The sequence below is a fragment of the Volvox carteri genome, assembly GCF_000143455.1.
Source record: "Volvox carteri f. nagariensis unplaced genomic scaffold VOLCAscaffold_22, whole genome shotgun sequence".
In the NCBI taxonomy this organism is placed as follows: Eukaryota; Viridiplantae; Chlorophyta; class Chlorophyceae; order Chlamydomonadales; family Volvocaceae; genus Volvox; species Volvox carteri.
In genome coordinates this window covers 1,474,565-1,495,873 of record NW_003307565.1, presented here as the reverse complement: position 1 = coordinate 1,495,873, position 21,309 = coordinate 1,474,565, and the positions used below count along the sequence as shown (strand labels likewise).

The 21,309-nt window shown below is 51.0% G+C and overlaps 4 protein-coding genes across 4 annotated transcripts in view; 2 read left to right on the top strand and 2 right to left on the bottom strand.

Moving 5' to 3' along the window:
- The window catches only part of VOLCADRAFT_91758 (kinesin-like protein with TPR domain), a gene marked incomplete at both ends in the record, with an annotated part of 5,452 nt that extends 4,924 nt beyond the window's left edge, over positions 1 to 528 (bottom strand). The window contains one exon of the mRNA XM_002951140.1: positions 526 to 528. Coding sequence (XP_002951186.1) covers positions 526 to 528 — 3 coding nt within the window. The remainder of the gene's footprint in view (positions 1 to 525) is intronic.
- A 4,170-nt stretch (positions 529 to 4,698) lies between these two features.
- On the top strand, positions 4,699 to 11,066 carry VOLCADRAFT_105028 (uncharacterized protein; the record flags this gene model as incomplete). Its single annotated transcript, XM_002951215.1, has 15 exons — positions 4,699 to 4,879; positions 4,950 to 5,063; positions 5,131 to 5,217; positions 5,290 to 5,374; positions 5,451 to 5,511; positions 5,581 to 5,685; positions 6,219 to 6,557; positions 6,629 to 6,814; positions 6,881 to 7,074; positions 7,379 to 7,734; positions 7,822 to 7,982; positions 8,179 to 8,544; positions 9,514 to 9,633; positions 9,783 to 10,198; positions 10,646 to 11,066. The coding sequence occupies 14 exons, from the start codon at positions 4,699 to 4,701 to the stop codon at positions 10,167 to 10,169; spliced, it is 2,742 nt and encodes a 913-aa protein (XP_002951261.1). The 3' UTR covers positions 10,170 to 10,198; positions 10,646 to 11,066.
- Positions 11,067 to 11,364: 298 nt separating this feature from the next.
- On the top strand, positions 11,365 to 12,128 carry VOLCADRAFT_91756 (uncharacterized protein; the record flags this gene model as incomplete). Its single annotated transcript, XM_002951214.1, has 3 exons — positions 11,365 to 11,388; positions 11,577 to 11,852; positions 12,111 to 12,128. The coding sequence occupies 3 exons, from the start codon at positions 11,365 to 11,367 to the stop codon at positions 12,126 to 12,128; spliced, it is 318 nt and encodes a 105-aa protein (XP_002951260.1).
- A 2,322-nt stretch (positions 12,129 to 14,450) lies between these two features.
- VOLCADRAFT_105027 (uncharacterized protein) lies at positions 14,451 to 20,745 on the bottom strand (the record flags this gene model as incomplete). Its single annotated transcript, XM_002951139.1, has 10 exons — positions 20,526 to 20,745; positions 20,180 to 20,349; positions 19,490 to 19,650; positions 18,877 to 19,060; positions 18,385 to 18,512; positions 16,812 to 16,916; positions 15,993 to 16,278; positions 15,648 to 15,721; positions 14,975 to 15,094; positions 14,451 to 14,607 (listed from the first exon to the last, which is right to left on the bottom strand). The coding sequence occupies exons 1-10, from the start codon at positions 20,563 to 20,565 to the stop codon at positions 14,451 to 14,453; spliced, it is 1,425 nt and encodes a 474-aa protein (XP_002951185.1). The 5' UTR covers positions 20,566 to 20,745.
- Positions 20,746 to 21,309: the final 564 nt, after the last annotated feature.

Here is a 21,309-nt window from a genome sequence, read left to right as displayed (position 1 = left end):
CTGTAGTACCTGACATGGCTTGGGGGGCTCGGGGAGGCCGTTGCTTGGTTGGGTCGCTTCAGGGTTTTGTTGTTGTTGTTGTTGTTGTGGTGGTGGTGGTGGTGGCGGTGATGGCGATGGTGATTGTGATTGTGATGGTGGTTGTGATGGTGGTGGCGGCAATTGCGGTACGGCCTCCGAAGAAGGCGCAGGAGGAGAAGTTGGGGGAGGAGGAGACGATTGGGTTGCAGCGCTTGAGGGGATCACAGCTCCTGCCGGGGACGGCCTGGACGGTTCTGGGTTCAACCCGTTGCTCGTTGACGGTCGCGGGCTGGGGTCGGCTGGCGCTGCCGCTGCTGCGATAGGGCGAGCCGAAGCGACCGCTGAGCCATTTGACCCGGTGGCATTTTTTGAAGCCCCACAGCCCTGGATTGGACACAGCGTCAAGTGGGCCTTGGGAGATAGGATACTAAGAATTGAGAATAACTGTACGGCAAACCAACAACTTTGCCTTGCACGCGTCGACACTGTAGTATAATAGCTCACCATATTGATTTATAGCGGTTATTGCTGTTCTAATGTTAAACTGCAGCCGAGGTGGAGGCTCGCGAAGCTCCAGACAGCGAAAGTCTCACCAGAACGTCAACGGACACCTAAGTATGGATTTTTAGGTTTGAAAAGATATATAAAATATGTAATTATGCACAGAACGGTAAAAAAAGTAACAGCGCTTGCTCTACCTATGGATCCTCGTGGGCGAAGATGAAACTTGGGGAAAGAAATTTTATAAGGCAGGTAGGATTTGGTTTGCCCACCTAAGAGGTGGGCAAGAACCTAGATGTTGGATGAAATGGACGAGCATGCTCGGACTGAGACACAATTTGTAACGACGCAAGGCCCATCTGAGCATCCCGGGTTACGCCTTTGCTGTGTTACACAATTACTTTTGCGCAATCCGGAAGGAACGTCGTATAAGAGGCGCTGCGTTCAGGGCCTTGGCGCGGTGTTATTAAGCAGCCCCTCGCAAAAACGTTCCGCAGTGTACGAGCAACCGAATATAGCGTTCGTACACGTCCAGACAGAATGCGAAGGCCACGGCGGGCCGCGCAAAGGGCAGCCTTCGAAAGCCAGGAGCGCGGGCTTTACGCGTATGTGCGCAAAATTCGCGGGCTTGCGAAATTTGCGCGGGATTAAGCGGCTTGATTAACACGCCCAAAATGAGAAGCCCACGGCGGGCCGCGCAAAGGGCAGAGCCTCCAAGAGCCAGGAGCGGTGGTGGGATACACATATGCGTGTGAAAATGTAGCGGGCGTGCGGTGACGGACGCCAGATTGGCTGCTGTGAGGACCGGCCAGCGGGTTGCCCCCGCTACTGCGAAACGCCACAGCGCGAAGTGGAGCGGGCGCGTCCACATGTCCCTTGGCATGCACACTGCTCGGCCGAAACCTAGACTACGTTTGCGAAACAGTTCCCGATTTTGACCTTCTTGGGAAACCTTGCGAAACCTCCGGTAACTATCGGAAACTTCGAAATGCTGCAATTTGCTATGTCTCTGAATGGCAAACGTCGTAAAATGGGCCTTACGCGCCGAGTCGCATGCTGACAGGGGGGCTCCACTGAGTCGCTTGTTGACTTTGACAATAAAGTTTATTGTGCCGCTAACAATCCCTAACAAGAGGCCGTTTCCACTTGCCGCCCCGAAACCACATTTTTTCGCTTTTTCAGCGCTAGAAGGAGCCTATTCTGCATTTCTGCTGCACATAGGAAAAGTGCGACATTCTTTTGCTGATTACAACCAGGCTGGTGCCCGGCATCCTGCCATGGCGAATCGGCGTCGAGGCGACGGGGCGGACCCTGCAAGGGCTGCACCATTGTGGACTGAAGGATGCTGTGAAGTTGCGTGAGCAAAGCTACCTTGGGAAACTGGGACAGCAGGTTGTTCTGCGATCATGTCAACAAAAGTAAACGGCTTTGGCCGGCGAGCCTGGGCGAGCAGTCCAAAGCGTAGCCGGGATACCCAAAGGGGACTGGGCGTAGGCCCTTTCCAAAATAGAGCTTAAAAAATTTCGCGCCAAAGTTTATTGGCTTTGTTAATGTTTATGGTTTTGATATAGTTTTATGGTTTTAGGTATATGGAAGTGTCACGCATCTGACGGTTTGCTGATTGGACTGTTCGGGGAGAAGTGATTATCGATTGCAGAGGCATCCCTGAGCATCTTACATGAAGCCTCGTGGCTTACAGGAAAAAAAGCTGGGAGATCATGTCCGAGGGCAGGGACAGTACTTACAGGAGACGCCCCATGTCTTTGACTTGGTATTTTAGTTCCTCTTAACGAAGTGAACCCAAACGGTGGTCCTGGGGCCTCCTTCCCTTCTTTTTGACTCGGTCAGAGCCATCAACTGAGGTGCCTGGGTCTCCGCTAACAAACTGAAATTATTTCTGGCATTATTAGCATAAAATCAAACAATTCCATAGTTTCGCAGGCTTAAAGACCATGCGGACGCTTTGAAAACAGATTCCGCGTACGGCGCTGGCCGAAAAGGCCGGTAACTAGTTTCGGCCTTTCCGGTGTTCCTGAACCTCTTTGCCGAAAACACGGAATCAGGTTTCGCACAGTTTCAGTTTCATAGGGTTTCCGTTTCGGCCCGAGCACTGGGCATGCAGGAGTCCACTGAACAATTGACCTGCTTAATGGCGAATTAAATAATAGCGAAAACAACGAAGGAGAAAGACAATTAAAAAATATAAACACCAACATAAAGGAAAGCTCGCGGCAACACATGAAGAAAGCGGCAATCTTAATGAATTAAAAAAGGAAACTTTCACTGGAGAAAAAAGAAATAAGGACTTCGCTAGCTTGGCTTGCTGAGAGGGTCGGCGACAGGGTCGCAAAGAGCAGCCTTCATAAGCAGGGGGCATGGGCAACGTACACCGCATTGCCGGCATGGGTGGCAAGCAGGCCTTCATCCGACCCGAGAGGAGCGCTGCAAGGCCGCGCGGTTCCTTGTATAATCACCAAGCGGCATTAAACCTGGGCACATGCAGCTTCGGTCGGCGCGGCAGGCTGCTGATAGCAGTGCACTGTTATCAAGACGCACAACGGTTGCTGCATGTTGCTGGCGCGTCAGGTGTGTTTCGCAGCGCCCTCGTGCAGCGTGTGTTTATGCCTGAAAGGAAAGACTGGTATCAACTTGCATTCACCACAGCCGCCCGCTTCTTTTGGTGCCTAAAGATCTGCTGTCACGCCATATGACGTGGTAACAGACACAAGAAATGCGGATGGATGACTACATCCCTACAACCCTAAAGTGCACCACGATTCTACAAACTTTGTGTCGTCGACAGTGCCGGGGCGCCATACATTTTCCCTTCTTCAACGTATGTAAACGGTTGTGATGTGCGTCCGGCTGTCTGAACAAGCTGTCCATATCCACTCTGCTGGCTTCCACCCACCCACATAACATTTCCACATACGCACACACGCCGGTGCCGCCTTTCCTTTAGACTGCGGTGCACACTACCATTCTCCGTCATGCACGTTATGCACGGCAAGCCACTTTCGCCACCATACGGCAGCACCCTACGAAGCCGCAAGGAGCGCGGCCAGCTGCTTCACCAGAAACCCCCGATAATTGAATAATAGAAAAAACACGGTAAAATGCAAAGCGCATAAGTCCGGAAGATGTGCAGTGTGAAGAAGTGGCCGAGCATAAGGCGGTTACAAAAGTACTCATGACGCAAATCGACCAGACATATGGGGGTGACACCCGGAAAAATGGCAAAGTGAAGCGTCAAATGAAAATGAAGAGAAGATATTATTAAGAAGGACTAGTAATAATGGACGTTGTATTATATGAACGTTGTATATAAAGTGAGGCGTCAAGAGGAGGGAGAGGAGGGAGAGGAGGGTTTCACAAACACACCACTGGCATTCCAGGAGAACAAGTCGGCCTTTCGGCATGTAGAATGAAGTTTGCTACACAAACACAACTCATCCATTAGCTTTGCTCCTTGTAAGCTTTCAATCGCTAATCGCACCTCCTTCGACTCACGTACTCTTAACAATTTATCAACACCTCATCACAACATAGACTGCAGCACCCGCAAACGCACCCACTTAGAGTAAAAGCGATTGGGCTTGGCCGTTTGTTATAACTCGTGAAATTGGCGACGCAATTCAGGTAACGGTACGAGGGGTCAACGTTTGACGAAATTCAGCCCCCGGTCACTTTACACTTTTCGTCCACTTTACCGGTAACGTTCCATTATTATGTCCGAATCGACCACTTTTCCCAGAAAGTCTTAACGTAACGTTGCATGTAAACTCAGTATGAAGCAATTCCTCTTTTGGGCAAGCCGAAAAACGCGTAGCGTCTGGTTTTCATTTACACGAAGAACCCGAGCGAGAATTCTTTTTCCAGAGGTGTTCAGTTACAAGTGTGAGGCACTCCAGCAGAAGCGGTGGTGGACAACAGGTGCATACGAAAATGAAACAGACTCCTTTCATAACAGATAACTCACAGTTATTCCTGAGCCACGTCGATTCATGCTAGGAGGATTTTCACAAACAAATCGAAATTTTGCATGCATGAAGAACTGCCGTACTGGGTCTTCCCTGGCAGGCTTAATCAAAGGTCAGCTCCATGTAGCATTGTTTTCCTAATTACTTGCTGGGCTCTGGTATATAAATAAGCATTGTTGTGCCCTAGGCTCGGACAATGCGGTCCTTGCTTCTCGCCCTGGCGCTGGGCGCACACCTGATACTTGCTAGCGCAGCCGATGCAACCGCCTCTGCGGCTGCGGTAAAGAAGGAAGCTCCACAGCCTAAGCTTTCAAATATTATTCCATCGGCTGGAAGTGCGGAGCTCTATAACGGGAACGGGGACGTTAGCGCAACGGGTGAGCTCGATCATCAGTCCGGTCCCAAGCCAGCAGCGCCAGTTGTTCAGCAGCTGGAAACCGCGTGCAGGGGAGTGCGCTGGAGATGCTAAAGCGGCTTGCAAGGATGTGATTGCTGGCGAAGGGCGCTTAGCGAGCTGCCTCACCAAGCGGATACGGGCCCAGCGCCAAGGCAACGTTGTTGGTGAGCATGCAGGCTGAGGGAAGATCCGACAATGTAAACAATTGCCTAATCCTAGGCCGTTGCGCAGGTCGCAAGGTGGTTGATAAGTGCGTAGAGGCCTTGGCAGCCTTCAAGATTGACAGGTCAAAGAAGATAAACAAGGATCTTCCCCTTGGTAAGCTATTTTAAACGAAATCAGCAATTGTGTTAAGTTGCTAATGGTGCAGCTGGCACTGCCTTGCCGCAGCCAAGGCATGCAAGGACGATGTGGACAAGCTTTGTAAGGACGTGAGCGACGACAAGGCCCCCGGATCCGTTATCAGCTGCCTGTTGTAAGTATGGAAGTCGTAGTCTGTGCATCCTTTGGGGTAATTGGTGACGTCACTTCTGCTGTTCCGGTATTTGCAGGGACAAGAAAGCAAAACTTACAGCGGGCTGCAGTGCTGAAGTTTTTCGAACACAGCAAGAGGTGCGATGTTACGGCGTATGAATGTCAATTCCTAAGTGCGACCCGAGGTTCACGGCGCATTTCGTACAGGTTGCGGAGGACTACCGTTTCGACTACAAGCTGTACACTGCCTGCAAGGATGACGTTAACAATCTCTGCAAAGACGTGGAGCAGGGCGAAGAGCTCGAATGCCTGGTGCGTTTTACTTGCGCAACTAGGGCTGTGCTAGGTGGTTGAAACGTAAGGCTTGCGTGAGGCGTCAAACAAGAATCGCCATCTTAACAGTGTGCCCTACCCTCCAGTTGCCAAGCCTGAGAAAGTTCGTTTTATGGGGTATAGCACGTCATGATTGGCGCTGGTTTAAGATTCTGTATCCATTATCCAGTGGCTGTTCGCATCGTTTACACAATGGGCAGACAAACATGTCCACTTTCCGGTACCTGGTTATCCTCCACTCTTCCGCCATCTTTGCAGCGTGTATCTCGATGTTCGGCCAATTACGGGGACGGGTTGTTGCCATACCTTGCTTCCTGCATAACGAAGTATGGCTCCTTTAGCTGCAGCCCATCGTCCAGACACCATGTTTTCACGAGCCATGTCCCTCCCATGCCCTCTGCTACGCCCTGCTGCTGGCGTGAAGTAGGCTGACGGCTGTCATCATTTTAAAGATTGTAGATTGCGCCTTATCTGTGGATGCTGCGGTTGCCTGATTCCCTTGGGACTTGCAGGCGCAGAAACGGATCCGGGTAACCTGGGAGTGCCAGAATCAGATGTTTCGCAATGAGAAGGAGAGTGGCGATGACATTCGCCTGAGCACACGCCTCTTTAAGAAATGTTTGACAGATCAAAGGAAATTCTGCAAGGACATAGAGCCTGGTCACATGCGTGTCCAGGAGTGCCTCGAAGACCACATTGATGAGGCTGACTTTTCGGCGGAGTGCAAGTCGGAGCTGGAAGAGGTCATTGCTAGCCGTGTGGCAGACTTCCGTTTGGACACGGCTCTTAGGGAGGCCTGTGAGGGTGATCTGAAAGACACTTGCGATACGACGCTAAAGCAAATGGACGAGGTAAGGCATATTGACTCCTTGCAGGTACAGAGATGTAGACCAGGCTGACATCCCCTACACAAATCATGCAGGACGACAACAGCAAGAGGTCGGCGCTCAACTGCCTTCAGTCTCTGCGCGATGAGCTAAAAAGCGATAAATGCAAGGCTGAAATTCACCGCCGGCTGAAGCGCGCGGCCCGTGATATTCGTTTTGACGAGAGGCTGGCCAGCGCTTGCACGGATGATCGTAACCGGTTCTGCAGTGACATTCAGCCGGTGGGTGGCGTAAGGATCTCTCTGGCGTCAGAAGATTTTGTGTGACCTATGAGTTTGTTTGTGCAGGGCTCGGCGCGCGTCATCCGATGCCTGCAAGACAACCGCAACAGCTTGGACCAGAACTGCGCTGCTGCTCTGTTCGACCATGAGGTTATGATGGCTGAAGACATCGACTTCAAGTTTCCCATGAAGCGCGCGTGCGCTTGGGAAATCAGCTCGTTCTGCAAGAACATCCCGCACGGGCATGCACGCATTGTTAGGTGCGCATGGGTATGTTCCATGGATTTGCGGGAAAAGGGTGCATACTCCGTGCAAGTTCCGCAACAATACGCTTTTGGTGGTTTACAGCAACGGGACGTCGTGTTAGTTTGCTTCGGCTAAGCACACATCTACGATTGTTAACGAATTTGCTTAGGCTGAATTCGACAAGGGAAGCATGATAGGGCGGGTGCTGTTGGAATGTACAAGAGACTTGCCAGACATAGGCTATGGGCGGACTGAATCGGAAAATGTAGTCGCATTTGGATGCGGTGGAATGCTCACCCTTGCCTCGATTTTACGCAGGTGCCTTGAGGATCAACTGGACAACACTGATATGTCTAAGGAATGCAAGGATGAGGTCATGAAAGACATGAACCGCATGGCGCAGGATTATCGTCTGAACTGGCGCCTGAACCACGCCTGCGAGTCTGAGATTCAGAAGCTCTGCCCGAACTCGTGCAGTACTACTCCCGGAGTGACGTGCGGCGGTCTAGTTCTGCAGTGTCTGCAAGATAAGCAGGATAACATTACTAACGAGGCGTGCCAGGATGAGGTCTTTTACTACGAGCTCATGGAGGTTACCGACTTTCGCAATGACGTCATCCTTGCGGAAGCATGCAGAAGTGATGTCGAATCGTATTGCAAGGACGTCGAGCCTGGTAAGCCTCCTGGCAAAATGTGTTTGAACTGCAAAGGCATATCTCGGGGACCTTTGTGTGCTCAAACTGCGCCTCCTTGACGTACAGGCGAGGGCCGCGTTCACCAGTGCCTGCGTTACAACAAGGAGAAGTTGTCGGAACAGTGTCGTAATGAGGAGATGAAACTCGCTGCGCTTGAGTACCGTGACATCCGCCTGCGGCCAAAACTCAACAAGCTCTGCTCAGAGGAGAAGGCCGTTTATTGCAAGGTATGGAACTCTCGCTAGTTGCCCAAGTTGAACGGCTTCTTGTTCAAGTATTTGTGGCGTTGTACTCAATAGTGGGCATGGCGCTCCTGGTGCTCGTCTTGCAGATGCGCCCTTTACCGTAGATGGTCGTACTCCAATCTGTACTGTTACAATGGGATTGATTTCATGTTTACTTCTGCCCTCTGCGCGCGTACAGGATGTGAAGCCAGGCAAGGCTCGCGTTATTAAGTGCCTGATGGAGAACATGGCACAGCCGAACTTCGGGGAGGAGTGCAAAGAGGAGCTGCAGAAGCGTGAGGACATGATGAAATCTGATTATCGATATGACATTGGTGTCTTCACTAACTGTGAAAGCGACGTCGAGACCTACTGTAAGGAGGCAAAGACCAAGCTCCGTGGCAACGCCACAGTCCTCAAGTGCCTCGTGGATAACTTCAAGAGCCTTGCGGAGCAGTGCCAGACGGAGATGTCCCGTGCGGTTCGCCTGGCGTTGTGGGATTATAAGCCTGGCGCAGCACTCACGACGACTTGCGATGCTGACGTGGAGGCACAGTGCCCAAGGGTAAGGCGGTTCTGCATGTTAACGTATGTGGGGACTTCTGTAATGTGGGATAAGTAAGTGCTTAGATGCTGTAATATTTGTTTAGGGGCTAAGGCTTGGGGTCGGGTGGCTGGCTGGTAGCAAGTCATTACAAGTTTACAAGTTCCGCACGGTTGCGGGCTATGGACTAGATAATGAAAAGTTGATTTCGCCGTACAAACTGGAAATCCAAGGCGAACTTGAATCCTGCCAACTAATCCTTCATCGCCTGAACATCCGTAAAGGCAGAAGGTTCAGCAATCGTCACCAATCCAGCATGCGAAAATCAGTAGATCAGCTGCAACGTCGGGGATCTGTCCAGGAATTAAACCCAGGACCTTAGTCTGTTAATTGCAGTGATGTCACCAGACCAGACAAAAAGCAGTAGCTCGTGCGAGATTGCAGAGGGTACACGGTTGTTTGCCGTTGCAGTTTTATCACGGTATATAGTGGGAGTCTTAAATCTGTCTACAGGAGCGATTTAGGACGTCAGCTTTCTGACCTGAAAAGCATAAGGAATGGAGCCGACGGCTGTACGTGCCCAAAGAAGGATGTGGGGTACCGCTCCTCGCCTCCCGCTTCCCCGCTCCGCGCTTCGTCCCCTGTCACTTCCGCCCCCTGCCACCTCCTATCCTGCTGCCTCCTCCCCTGCCGTCTCTATCCTCTCCACCTTCTCCCCTGCCGCCTCTATCCCCTGCCGCCTCTATCCCCTGCCGTCTCTTCCCCTGCCGCCTTCTACCCTGCCGCCTCTGTCCCCTGCCACCTTCTCCCCCGGCGCCTCTATCCCCTGTTGCCTCTATCCGGATCATCCCCTGTCGCCTTCTCCCTTGCCGCCTCCGCCCCTGCCACCTCTATCCCCTGCGGCTCCTCGCCTGCCACCTTCTCCCCTGCCGCCTCTATCCTCTGCCGCATCATCCCCTGCTGCTTCCTTCCCCTGCCGCCTCTATCCAGACAAAGGAGAGCAAGAAGAAAGACAGAAGCACTGACTCTTACTTTCTTCGAGGATGTGTATCTGCCTTTGTTTTACTTGTTCTCACTTTCTTCGGGAATTCTTCGGGAATAGCTTTGAGGGTTAGATGTACATATGACAGACGTCCATGAAGCAGAAGCCCCCACCCCCAATTTTCCTTCGCCGACCATCTAATCCATGCCCAGCTGCTTGAAACCGTGCACGGTGGCGCATTTTCGAGAACTTGACCCTGTTATTGCAATGGTTGCAGGGCGCCCGTAGCCGGTCTGGCGCTGTGTTCACCATTGGCGCTGTTGGGCGGTGCCTATCGAAGGCGCTGGTGGAGGGCAAGCGGCTGGACAGCAAGTGCCGTGCACTGGTGCTTGTTGCTGCACCAAAGGACGCCCGTGTTTACTTCGATCACCCCGAGTCGACATCAGCTCTGATTCAAAAAATTGCTCAGGTCCAGCAAGCTGCTGGTCTGGAGTCGGTTCTGGTGGACACGGTCAGCAGTACGATCACCGTCACTGGCTGGGTGGCTTTGGCTTGCATCATCTCTCTCATCATCGTCTTCATCGGAGGCGCTGTGATGCTTTACAAGCGTCTAGTGGGTGCTGAGAAGCCACACACACTACACATCAAGTCTGGTGATGCATAGGACGATTTTTTGGAATAGTTTGAATTGGGTGTATTAGAAGCATATATGCTTTTATGGTGCAGGCCTGTAACTTCGTTTAGTGTTTGGTCGGTCTGCGAACGCATTTGTACAGATACAGAGAACAGATTCTCACGGATCCTTGTGTGGGTGCGGTAATTTGCTATTGACTATGGAGTGCGACTATTTGCAGCCATTGAAGCATACTGCAAGCACAGTTTCGCATACATGATTGACTGTGGGGCGTCGCTTGCGGAGTCAGAGACGCCCCACAGTCAATCACGTATGCGAAACTGTGCTTGCGGTATGCTTCAATGGCAGCAAATGGTCACTCGATAGTCAATAGCAGGTTACCGCACCCACACAAGGATCCGTGAGGATCTGTTCTCTGTATCTGTACAAATGCGTTCGTACACCGACCAAACACCAAACAAAGTTACAGCGCTTTTGCGCTCACAGAGCCTTCTGTGCAGGCCTGCACCATTAAAAGCATATACGATCTTAATACGTCCCATTCACTGCATACGCATCCACAAGTTCATTCATGTTGTTACGAGATGTAAGTGTGGGGGGCATCGTGACAGGGATAAGTGTGTGTGTGTGTGGTGGTTACAGTGGGCTGCAGACTCCCGAAGAGTAGAAGGGATAAGTGTTTGACATGTACAATGTTTTATTGAATGGGAGCTCTGTAGGGGATAGAAATGGTTGCCGCATTGGCGATTAAAGACAGAGTGGGTAATGCGAGAGGCCTTGGCTTAACTTGGAACGGTGGATCAGTAGGATATATGTGGTGGTGCTGCAATGAAGTGACGCCGTGTAACAGAAAAGCTAATCAAGTTATTTTTATTTGCATAACTTATGAAAGGCCTAACATTGACGGTTGTAAACCTCAACACTGGCATTGGCGTCGAGCTGATTGCATTCTGCTTTCCTGCATATAAACACTAGACCACCAAAATTTCCAATCCAAAAGCAAGTCACTGTCAGTCATGCCATAATCCCCATGCAGCCTCGACACCGCCATCCCGTACCAATGGACTTCGGGTGCGAACTGACACGTACACGACAGCAGGCTGTGGCCCTCCGTACGGGCCGAGGGCGGTCCCCTTGGAATCCTAAAGGACTTCACACTATACGATTGCCGGAGACATAACTGCTAGGCCGAATGTCCGTACATCAACGAATTGCTCATCCAAGTATGTCACCGCCGTGCCTACCAGCCGTGAGTCACATGTGACAGAGCTTGGGCCACAGATGGTTGGTCAAGCAGCTAGACATTGTGCTTTGAGGATAACTGTGATCCGCGTCATGGACTGCGAACTTCTTCGTAGTCTCAACACCATCCTCGATCTTGAAGCACAATCGCTCGGAGATCGTGAGGTTGGGGAGTTTTCTCAATCCTAATCGTAGGATTGCACATTCCAACTACAAAAACCAGGCAAGCGACACCGCAAGGACATGTACCATTATAAGGCCCCCTGCTGCCAGCTGGTGGGCGATTGTGTGGAGGGACACGTCACGCAAGGGCGCTGGATCTTCAAGGATGGCTCCATGTTTATGGGCAAGTTTGCAGAAAGCAAGCCTACAGCAGGGTTGTACTTCTACTCGACGAGCAAGCTCATGCAGGAGGGCCACTTTCTCAAGGACGGCATGTGGGTGGGGCACAGGGACCCCGTCATAGGCAAGGTGAGCGGGGTAGACCGGCACGCTGAAGGATTGGGCAGCGGAACGATGTGCTAACTTGTCAAGGCGGGTGGCATTCACGTGAACGATGCAGAGTGGTTTGAGGCCAGAAACGGTCGTCGTCACAGAATGCAGATTTCATGTTTGCGTTTGCGCTTAGCTCTGCCTGGTACGGCAAGTAGAAAACGTACGGCGGTTGTATGGCTTCCCGTTACGACCACTTCTTCACGCTACCCGTCTGCATTGCCTTTATATTCGCAGGAGTTCACGGTGACCTGAACTTTGGCATTTTTGCTTTGACTCCTCGAGCTCGTGGCCTGAGTTCAGGGGACAGTATCTGACACCCCGAGCAGAAGGCGGCTGACGCCTGTCATTAACGGCCGCACAGTCTCCCAGCAGGTTGTTCATCAAAGTGATGCTAGGTGCCAACATAAACTCCAAGTGGTACAGGACTCCACTAATGCTATAACCTAATACCGCAAAAGCCCGAGCAAAAGCTGATAGCCCGAAAGCTGGTAGCCCGACCAAGCAGTGCCAAGTTGTGGGTACTTCCATACGGCTGCATTCCTCCGATCTCTTGGACAGGGAGACTGAAGAGCACCGAAGCACTTGCAAGTATCCATGTAAAACTGTTCAGCTTAACGGAAAGTGGAGGAGGAGGAGGTCCGCAGCGATTAAGAATGGTAGCGATTACGCTGAGGGGCTTCGTCGTCGTCGCGCTTACATCAGAGCCTGCATTGTCATCGAGCAATGCTAGAACCGAATCGGAAAGCACTCCTAAAGGTTGGGACCTTCTACTATTGAGATGAAACCGCCACATCAATCTGTGTATTGATATCTGTTAATAGATGTGGCTTCTTATTTCCCGATTCCGAATCGCGGCACGGGGTCTAGATTGAGTAGGTACACATTACTCACAACCTTACCCGCCAGTGTTTGCGCAAATCTGATTGACAACTCGTCACGATCGAGGCCCGAAAGATATCACCTTGATGCCCCTGTATGTGCGCCTGTATGTGGCTATCGGTTTGTTGATGTGTTTCTTCTCAGCGTGTATATTCCCATGTCGAATACACGAATATCGCCAAATTACACCACCAAAAAGCCACCGACCACACCGCCGCCGATGCTCCCGTCAAATAGATACCGCAACAGTAATCGCTCATCCTAAGGGCACCATCCTCCTCGACTGACGAGCATCCATGGCCTCAATAAACTGGATGTATGAGACGCATTAAGGAACTCCTGTATGACAGCAGACAGGCGAGCTAGCGTTGTACAGTCATAGAGCAGAGTCCAAGGTCGAATGAGGTTCCTTCCTCAAAAGAAAAGCGAAACATCATTATTGGTGGCCTGCCTGCTGAGCTTTCCTTTTCGACCGCAAAGGTGTAGGCTAATGTATCAAAACCATAAACGTCACACACCCTCCTTGGTCACTAGAACTAGTCGAGCCCTAGCGGGCCTAGCCAGCTCTTTTTCGGCTATAAATGACCGACTGGGGGCTTCCGAAAGGCTAAGGGGATGACACCCAGTTCGTTGCCTGCGCTCCGCCATCTTCAGCAGAGAGAAGGGGGAGACTGCCCGGGAAGTCCTCCTTCGAGCGAGAAGATTGCGCCAGCAGTGGCGACTACAGTTAATACTGCGCTACTGCAGGCAGTGATAAATAGCTACTCAACCCTGCCTGCAGTAGCGCAGTATTAACGTCCCCTCGGCAACTGCCCAATAGCATTCCGCCTAACCGAGCGAGGCAGGTGTGCGTGAAGAGGAGCTCTTGTCGTGACCCCTCCTTTTTCCCTCATCCTGCGTTGGTTGAAAAAGCCACCAACACCTTCCCTCATCATTTACCTACATCCGCCGGCGGCGCCGCTACTTGATGAGCTACGCGGGCCTTCAGCACGCTTTCATGAACACACAGACAGCAACAGGTAAACGCATATGCATAGACGCACGTGATGATGTTGTTCTTGTCCTGCAACGTTACCGGCGCCGCAACAAACATGCCGGATTACTGTCATAATAATGACTAATCAATCCTTACGTCCGAAAATACAGTGCGTCGATAGATTGGTGGTGGTCGATTCATCCATGAAGGGCGATACTACTAGGCAGTTCCAGGCAGTAATATATTAATTTCCCCCAATATTCCAAATATAATATACCACATAGCTGGAATACGGCGAACAAAGTGCTTCATATATCTGCGTGATGAGTTCGCAATCCTGCCTGCCTGTCAGTATTCAAGGTCCTCATCCGAACAGTGTTTGTAACATTACCTATCTAGTAGGCATCGTCTAATTCTTGTTCCACCCTGCTGTGTCACTTATCAGTCCACCCCAAGAGGCCGACCCCGACCCCGATCCCCAATCCACTGCATTCGTAAGCCGTGCACCCCTACCCCGCTACAAAACCCGCCTGCCTCTCTTATCTACCCATCTATCCTTCTGTCCGTCTGTCTGTCTGTCTGTCTGTCTGTCTGTCGATATTTCTTTCTGGGCTCCTGTCTGTCTGTCCGTCCGTCCGCCGTCTGTTTGCTGACTATCGGCGTTTGGAGTCGACAACCGTATCGTGCCCCATCGCGCAACCCTCAGCAGACTGACACTGCTACCACTGCCTCCCAAAGGCATGCAAGAGCGCTGCGGCGATGACGCTGCAGAAGGCCATCGCGAAGGGCGATGGGGCGGCCAGCGAGGATGCGCCGTCAGCGCCCATGTTAAATGGTTGGGGAAGCAGTACGGTATCAATGATGATGACAGTCACCCTGAGGGGGCACGATCGGGTAATCCCGGACCATGAGGGGGCGAGGGGGGCGACGGGGGGGGGGTTAAGGGGGTAAGGTGGGGGGGTGCGGCGGGGTTGAGGAGTTGAGGAGTTGAGGGGAAAAGGGGGAAGGGGGCGGCGGGGCCAGGCCGGATAGGTGCCGGATAGGGTTACTGTTAGTGTGGTGTTCCTTAGGCAGTCGCGGGCTCGGCAACAGCAACTGAACGGGGTAAAGGTTCCAGTTAACAAACGCAACTACCAACATAACGACCAACGCAACGACCAATGCAACGACCAACGCAACCCAACAATTTATGAACAAGAACCCACAAGCCGTGGAAAGGTATGACACCGCACACAGCCCTTACCCGCTCTCCACGCGTCCGATATAGTAGTCGGAGCCCACCGAGTTGGCGGAGTTGGCGAGGCTGAGGAACTTGACTGCGCCCGTCGAGGAGCTCTTGTTAGCTCGTAGCAGTACGGCACCACTGCAAGGCAGTACGAGTTATGAATGCGATTACGTGCTAGAAAACAAGCAAGTGTATACATACAGGCATACTGCGTACTGCTCATGCCGCTCATCTGTTGCACAGCTTCGAAACGATGAGATGGTTGTTGGTCAACAGATATTGGCGGTGTGATTATGGAGATATGTATAATGCTTGGGCACTAGAACTTGTTGCGTTGTATTGTACTACTAGGTCCCTCAACCTAACTTGCGGCTCCTAGCTAGGCTCTTGGGCCTCTGTGTGCTCGTGTAGGGGCTGGCTCGTTACACCTCTCTGGCCGGGTAACGCAACCGAGGTGTAATAACTACACACATACATACACACGCACACAGAGCAGATACCCAGCACCGCGAAAACCAAAGATGCAACCGCAGGAGTTCACTCACGCGCCACACACTATGACTGCCGGATTGGAGTGATAGATGATAGATCGCGGTGGACTGTTTTCGCGTCCAACACAAATTCAATGGATTCGGTTGCGATTTGCATTATAATTGTAGACATAATATTTTGGTATTTCTGAAAGACTTACTTGTTGACGGTAATGTTGGTGATACCGTTGGCCAGACCTGCCAAGCTGATGGTCGAGGACCTGATCACAAGCAGCTGCATTATGCACGCGAAATACGACCTTTCACGTGGAGTACGTAAAAAACGAAATAGTCATAAAGGTTTCACGAACGGCGGGAGAGCAGCCAAGAGAGCAGCCAAGCCAAGATAAGGGGAAATAAATGTTTTTTACAATCGACAAACGGTTCTCAGAAAGTAAAACCTCCCTCACGCAAATTAAAAAGCAAAACAACCAGCAACAACGTAATATATCAGCACAAGTGGTAGTAATAATATAACTATAACTATAGTAATAGTAATAACTCACATCCAGAAGTTGAGACACCCCTGTGCTTCCCGCGATCAGGTTCTGCAGAGTGTAGCCTGGGTACTGCGCGAGGAGGGTGGCGAAGGCTGTATCGGTTGGGACGAGCAACGTGCTGCGGCTGAGGGACGTGCTATCCAGCCACGATGCGTAGGAGCTTCCGCTGCTGGTGAACACGGAAATGAAGGTCTTGGTGTCGTTACGAAGCGACAGCGCCTCCCGTACAGTCGTCAACGTTGGCGGCAGGAGAATCTGACTGATGAGGTGGATGGCGGAGCGGTAGGAGCCGCTGTGTACAAGGTTGCAGCAGTAGGATGGATGACACGCACATTTTGGGTGGTGGGGTAGGTGGGGTAGTTCAGTGAGGTGACGACATGCGAGAACGAGAGCGGGGAGCTGGAGGGCGGGGGGTTCAACGTTTAGCTGGTTCGGGTTTCGTTTCGTGGATGTATGTCCAGTGATGTGTGTATGCTGCGATATATATCCGTACTGCATGCGTGATTAGTAATGCCATGTATGTGCAGTACGTCTCTTAGAAGCTGCTGTTCATCATCACATCATTTCTTTGTTGTTCATTCGTTTGTTTGTTCGCTCGCTCGTTCGTCATTCACCCATTTCGACGCTTCGATCGATCCTCCCTGTTCATCTTCATCTTTATGTTCATCTTGTCCTGCGACAACTGAAGATGGTTCCGCGGGAAGTGATGCTCAAACCTCCACCTCTAAGAAACGCTCCACTCTTAGCAAACGCTCCACTGAAGTTCGTATGTATGTACGTACGTATGTATGTATATGTATGTATATACGCATGATCCGTCCGTACCTGCCCGTCAGGCCCACGTTGAAGGATGACAGGATGGTGGCGTTCCCAGTGGGTGAGACGACCGTCACCACGGATCCATTCTTCACCAAGCTCAAGGGCAATCCTCTGTGGCGTCAGCGTATATGTACGACAGCGTACGACAGCAGGAAAATGATTACAGAGTGCTACACCTTGTTCACGTTAGTTGTATGCCTTGCTTGTCGGGTGATTATTATAATCTATCAATAATTTACAAAAAATAAAAAGGAGCACATACATACAGATGGATGCCTCATGTTATTAGGGCTGCTATGTAATTATACTAATTCGCTGCATGCATGCGCACTTATGGAGGCAGGAGCGGCAAGTGAGGTGGCCGCAAGTGAGGAGGTGTTTTGGCATATAAGTCACCTGTAGTATCCCTATACCAGTGTTTTGGGTTCAAGACCCTGCCGTCCCCCTGCGATCCCCCGTTTGTCTTCCAACTCTGATATCCCGTACCGATATTCGCTTCTTCCGCTTCGCCATTCTTTCTGGACAAACTCCATTCCCCACCAGGCTGCACGGCTAAACGTCATCGCTCAAACGCCTAAGGAACGGTTACTACAGCGTTCCCCCCTTCGACTTGCAAACAGTACGTGTACGACACAGGCATGTCGTAAAGCATATTCAATCTTATAAAATATCCTTGGAACCGTAGGCGATATGATTAAAGCGTAGTGAACGAACCAGAGGATACGCAGGGCGGTGCGTGCATATGTACGGTATGCATAACTGAAACTCACCCAGCGGTTGTGACGGTTATAACGGTCTGGTTGGCGGATGAGTTGAAGGCATTAAGGGCGTTAAAGATTACTGGCTTCGGAATAAGGTGGTAGTTCCAAAGGTAAACCATGCCAACAGTGGAGTTCAGCAATTTAGTCAGGCTTGCATTGACCGCGGCGTCAGGATTATTAAAGCCTCTGCACAAGCAGCAGCAGCAGCAGTAGCAGCAGCAGCAGCAGCAGAGAGAAGGCACAGGTAAAATTTTCTCTTTTCTGTCAATAATGCCGGGGGAAAATGCCTAAAAGCTATTATTAGGCCGTAATAACGACTGACATAAATTTCGTGCATACGTCATGTCATCGCGAGCGTGCCATGCAACGTTATTATTATTGTTTAAATGCGGCAATATTATCGTGGCAGGAGGTCAAACCCCTTACATATGCGCGACTGAAAAGAGAAGGGTGCCAAGGTGTATTTACATAAACGGACACAGAGCACGTGCAGTACCGTATCTGCCGTATGTAAAATCCAAAACTAAATTCGGACTCCAAATGTGGGGTATGGGCTGTAATGAATGAATGCACTGCACTGGACTGCACTGTACGGCACTGGACCCCGGGGGCCCCCAACTAACGTACTGTATTTTGCGATCCACCTCTACCTTCACCTCTACCTCTACCTCCACCACCGTGAATAAGATTTTTATCATCTTGCTATCCGGGCGGTCCCTATCTATTATTAAACGAGGGTGTCGCCTCCTTCTCCTCTACAGGCGACCTTCACTATCTGCTGCCTTCTTAAAATGTCATTGTCGGCAACCGTGACTTACGAGTTGACAGGCGCCAGCACAGTGTACTCGGTATTAAGGTTGTTCAACACATTCAGGAAGGCGGTGTTGTTCCCGAGCTTGTTCGTGAGGCTGTTTATCGCTGACAAGTCTTTGTTGCGGCTAAGACCCTGCAGCATGCAGCAGCGAGTGGATTGCAACCGAGGCGGAAGTAATAATACGCAATACGGTTTAAACAGCAGTGGTCAATGGTCAACAGCAGCCGATTGGTAGATCGAATTTGTATTATCGCACAATTGGTCATTTTTTGGAGGCTTCATTTGATCGCAGCCATGCCAGGCATTCCTTTGCTCGTTGATGCGAGCCATACATATACTTGCGTGCACTTAATAAAAACCAAGGTTGACTGGATGAGGGTGCCCCGAAACACCGGGGAAGGCAGGGTCTGCCGGGTATAGCCGGGTATAGCCGGCCACAGGGTGAAGATATGAAAACCCCCCTGCCCCGCACATCACACTGCATACATGCACTTACCGAGCCAATGCTGATGTAGAAGGGCAGCAATACGCCGTCGAGTATGTGAATGGTGGAGTTGCCAGCAGAGATGTCCGTTCGTGTTATGTTGACGTCCGATCCGATACTTGAGATGCGGATGACCGTTGAGTTGACGGTTGAATTACCTACCACACTGCTGTTTACCTTCAACGTCGATGAGCCGCTGTTGGGGCGCACGTGTGTGTATGTGTGTAAGGGCGGGCAAGCAAATAAAAAAAGGAGGGGGATGCAAATGCGCCCGCAAGAAAACGTAACAGCACGGTGAGAACAGTGCCCGCTGTATGAAAAGGAAGCCTGATGCTGGCTCTCAAAAGCAAATGCATGTAAAGTTGAAGAACACATACATACATACATGCACACGCACATAGCTGCGTGCCCTACACTAACGTCGCATGTTATCCAATCATTAACGTGGAGCACTAGCTACTTGCAAGTTCGTTATGTGCTTCTTCGCAAACGGTAATAACGTGCACTAATGACGCACAGTTAGGGCACAATCAGCAGCTGCGGTTTAGCTAGCGAGCGAGTTGGTAAAGGGTGGCATATCCGACGCCGTTTCCACTTATGCCCATTCCATTTTTGCGACACTCACAAGGCGAGATTAAACGAGCTGATATTGGGGGGTATGCTCCCGCTTGGGGTCGATGGGGTGACGAAGTGATATAGCAGGATAGGTGCCGCCTTGGGGGCCAGATTCGGCAGGAAGAACAGATCACCCGAGATGTTCAGCTGAGTCTCGAGCGCTCCGAAGGCCTGTGTGTAGCACGTTGAGGTCGAAAAGGAGGATGCATGCAAATAGTTGTGAGCGAAGGGAATGCATATCAGCGCGGAGGGGAAACGGATCCATGCATATGAGATATGGTGTGGTGCTGCCTGATGATGCATCATTAGGACGAACATACACCTTATTGCCTGGCCGATTATTAAAATAAACGACGGCGATCGATGGCATCCTTCCCTTTAGGAGAAATAATGGTTATTCGGCGACGCAGTAGCGTCCAGCGCTGGTGAACAGCTCATCAGCCTGGAGCACCTAGGAACACCTGATAGTTATGAGTACTTGAATGTTTGGCTGATGGTGACGGATTTAGGATTCGGACACAGCTTTAGGCCTAATGCCCTAGGGCAGGGCGTCCCAGCAGGGCAGGGTATCAGCTAGCAGGTGGGGATAATCACAGCAGATAGACAAGCTAAATAGCATCTGTAGCGAGCGGCAATGGTCAACGGCGACGGATCGGCGGCCGAATGTGAAAATTTCGATTATGGTTTGGCAGATGCTTACCGCATCGGAAGGCACCAGCAGCGTCAAGTTCAGGCTAGTATTGCTGAACACTGTTGCCAGGTTTGCATCGCTCAGGCTTGAGTAGAAGAATGTTGCGTTTGCGGTTGAGTTTAATGCGGAGTAGATGCTTGGTTGGGCTGACGTACCAGTCGCCAGCGAAATAAGCAGACCTGCTCCGGCATAATCAAGAGCCGGTCGTCATTATGCATAGTTGATGAGCGAGTAGCACAGCGTAGCGGTAGTTGCAATGCCATGTTGAAACGGGCTTTGGCTAGCCTTGTGGCATGCATGAGATTGCTGTGAGGTAGGACGTAAAGGACATATCCATTACCATATCTATACTCACCCGCCAGGATCAGCGTGGGTACTCTGCCGTGCATCAACATCTTTCTTCGTGGAGGTGAGCCCGCCGTGGTTAAACGAGGTGCGTCGATGCGTCAGACGCGCACACTACAATAAACTGGTAATAAGGTGGGCCAAATAGAGGGTCGAGGCAGAAGCGATGCTTAATTCACGTGTGTCTGACCTACGGTTCAGCAATGGCCAAATCGATTAAAGAGGCCAAGCCCTATTAAAGTGGCTTGACATTAGTACTTTTAAAAGTTTTTAAGTTTCGAAGAAAACTTAGAAGCTGAAGGTAAGGGTCACATAGGCCGCCAACTCGCGGCCCTACGGCCTCGGGTTTGGCCTGGGGAGTTGGTCATTTTGAAGATAAGGCCCGTCGCAACCGAAAGTTACCAGCTTTGCATAAACTGTTAAGATGATTGTGTTTAAGTATGATTTAAATTGAGGTATCGCAAGAGACAAAATCGGCATAATCGCCTACAACAATTTTTTGTATCACGGCATTCGTAATACATCTAATAGCTAACTTCTTGCCAAACGAGGCGCGGGATGAAATACAACATTTGGCAGGACAAGAAGTAATATAACTTCGGGTATAGCCTGATTATCTGAATTGCTTGCAGTAGCAGGTCGCTCGCCGCAGCAGCCAACGCACAGTGAAAGGCGAACTCAGTCCACCAGCAGTTATCATCACAAATCAAAAGCTTTAAGACTCTGTTACGATTACGCTTGGTCTGTTCACACAGTACCTTCCCGGAAATGGCGGCCTTCCAATACCCACCTAT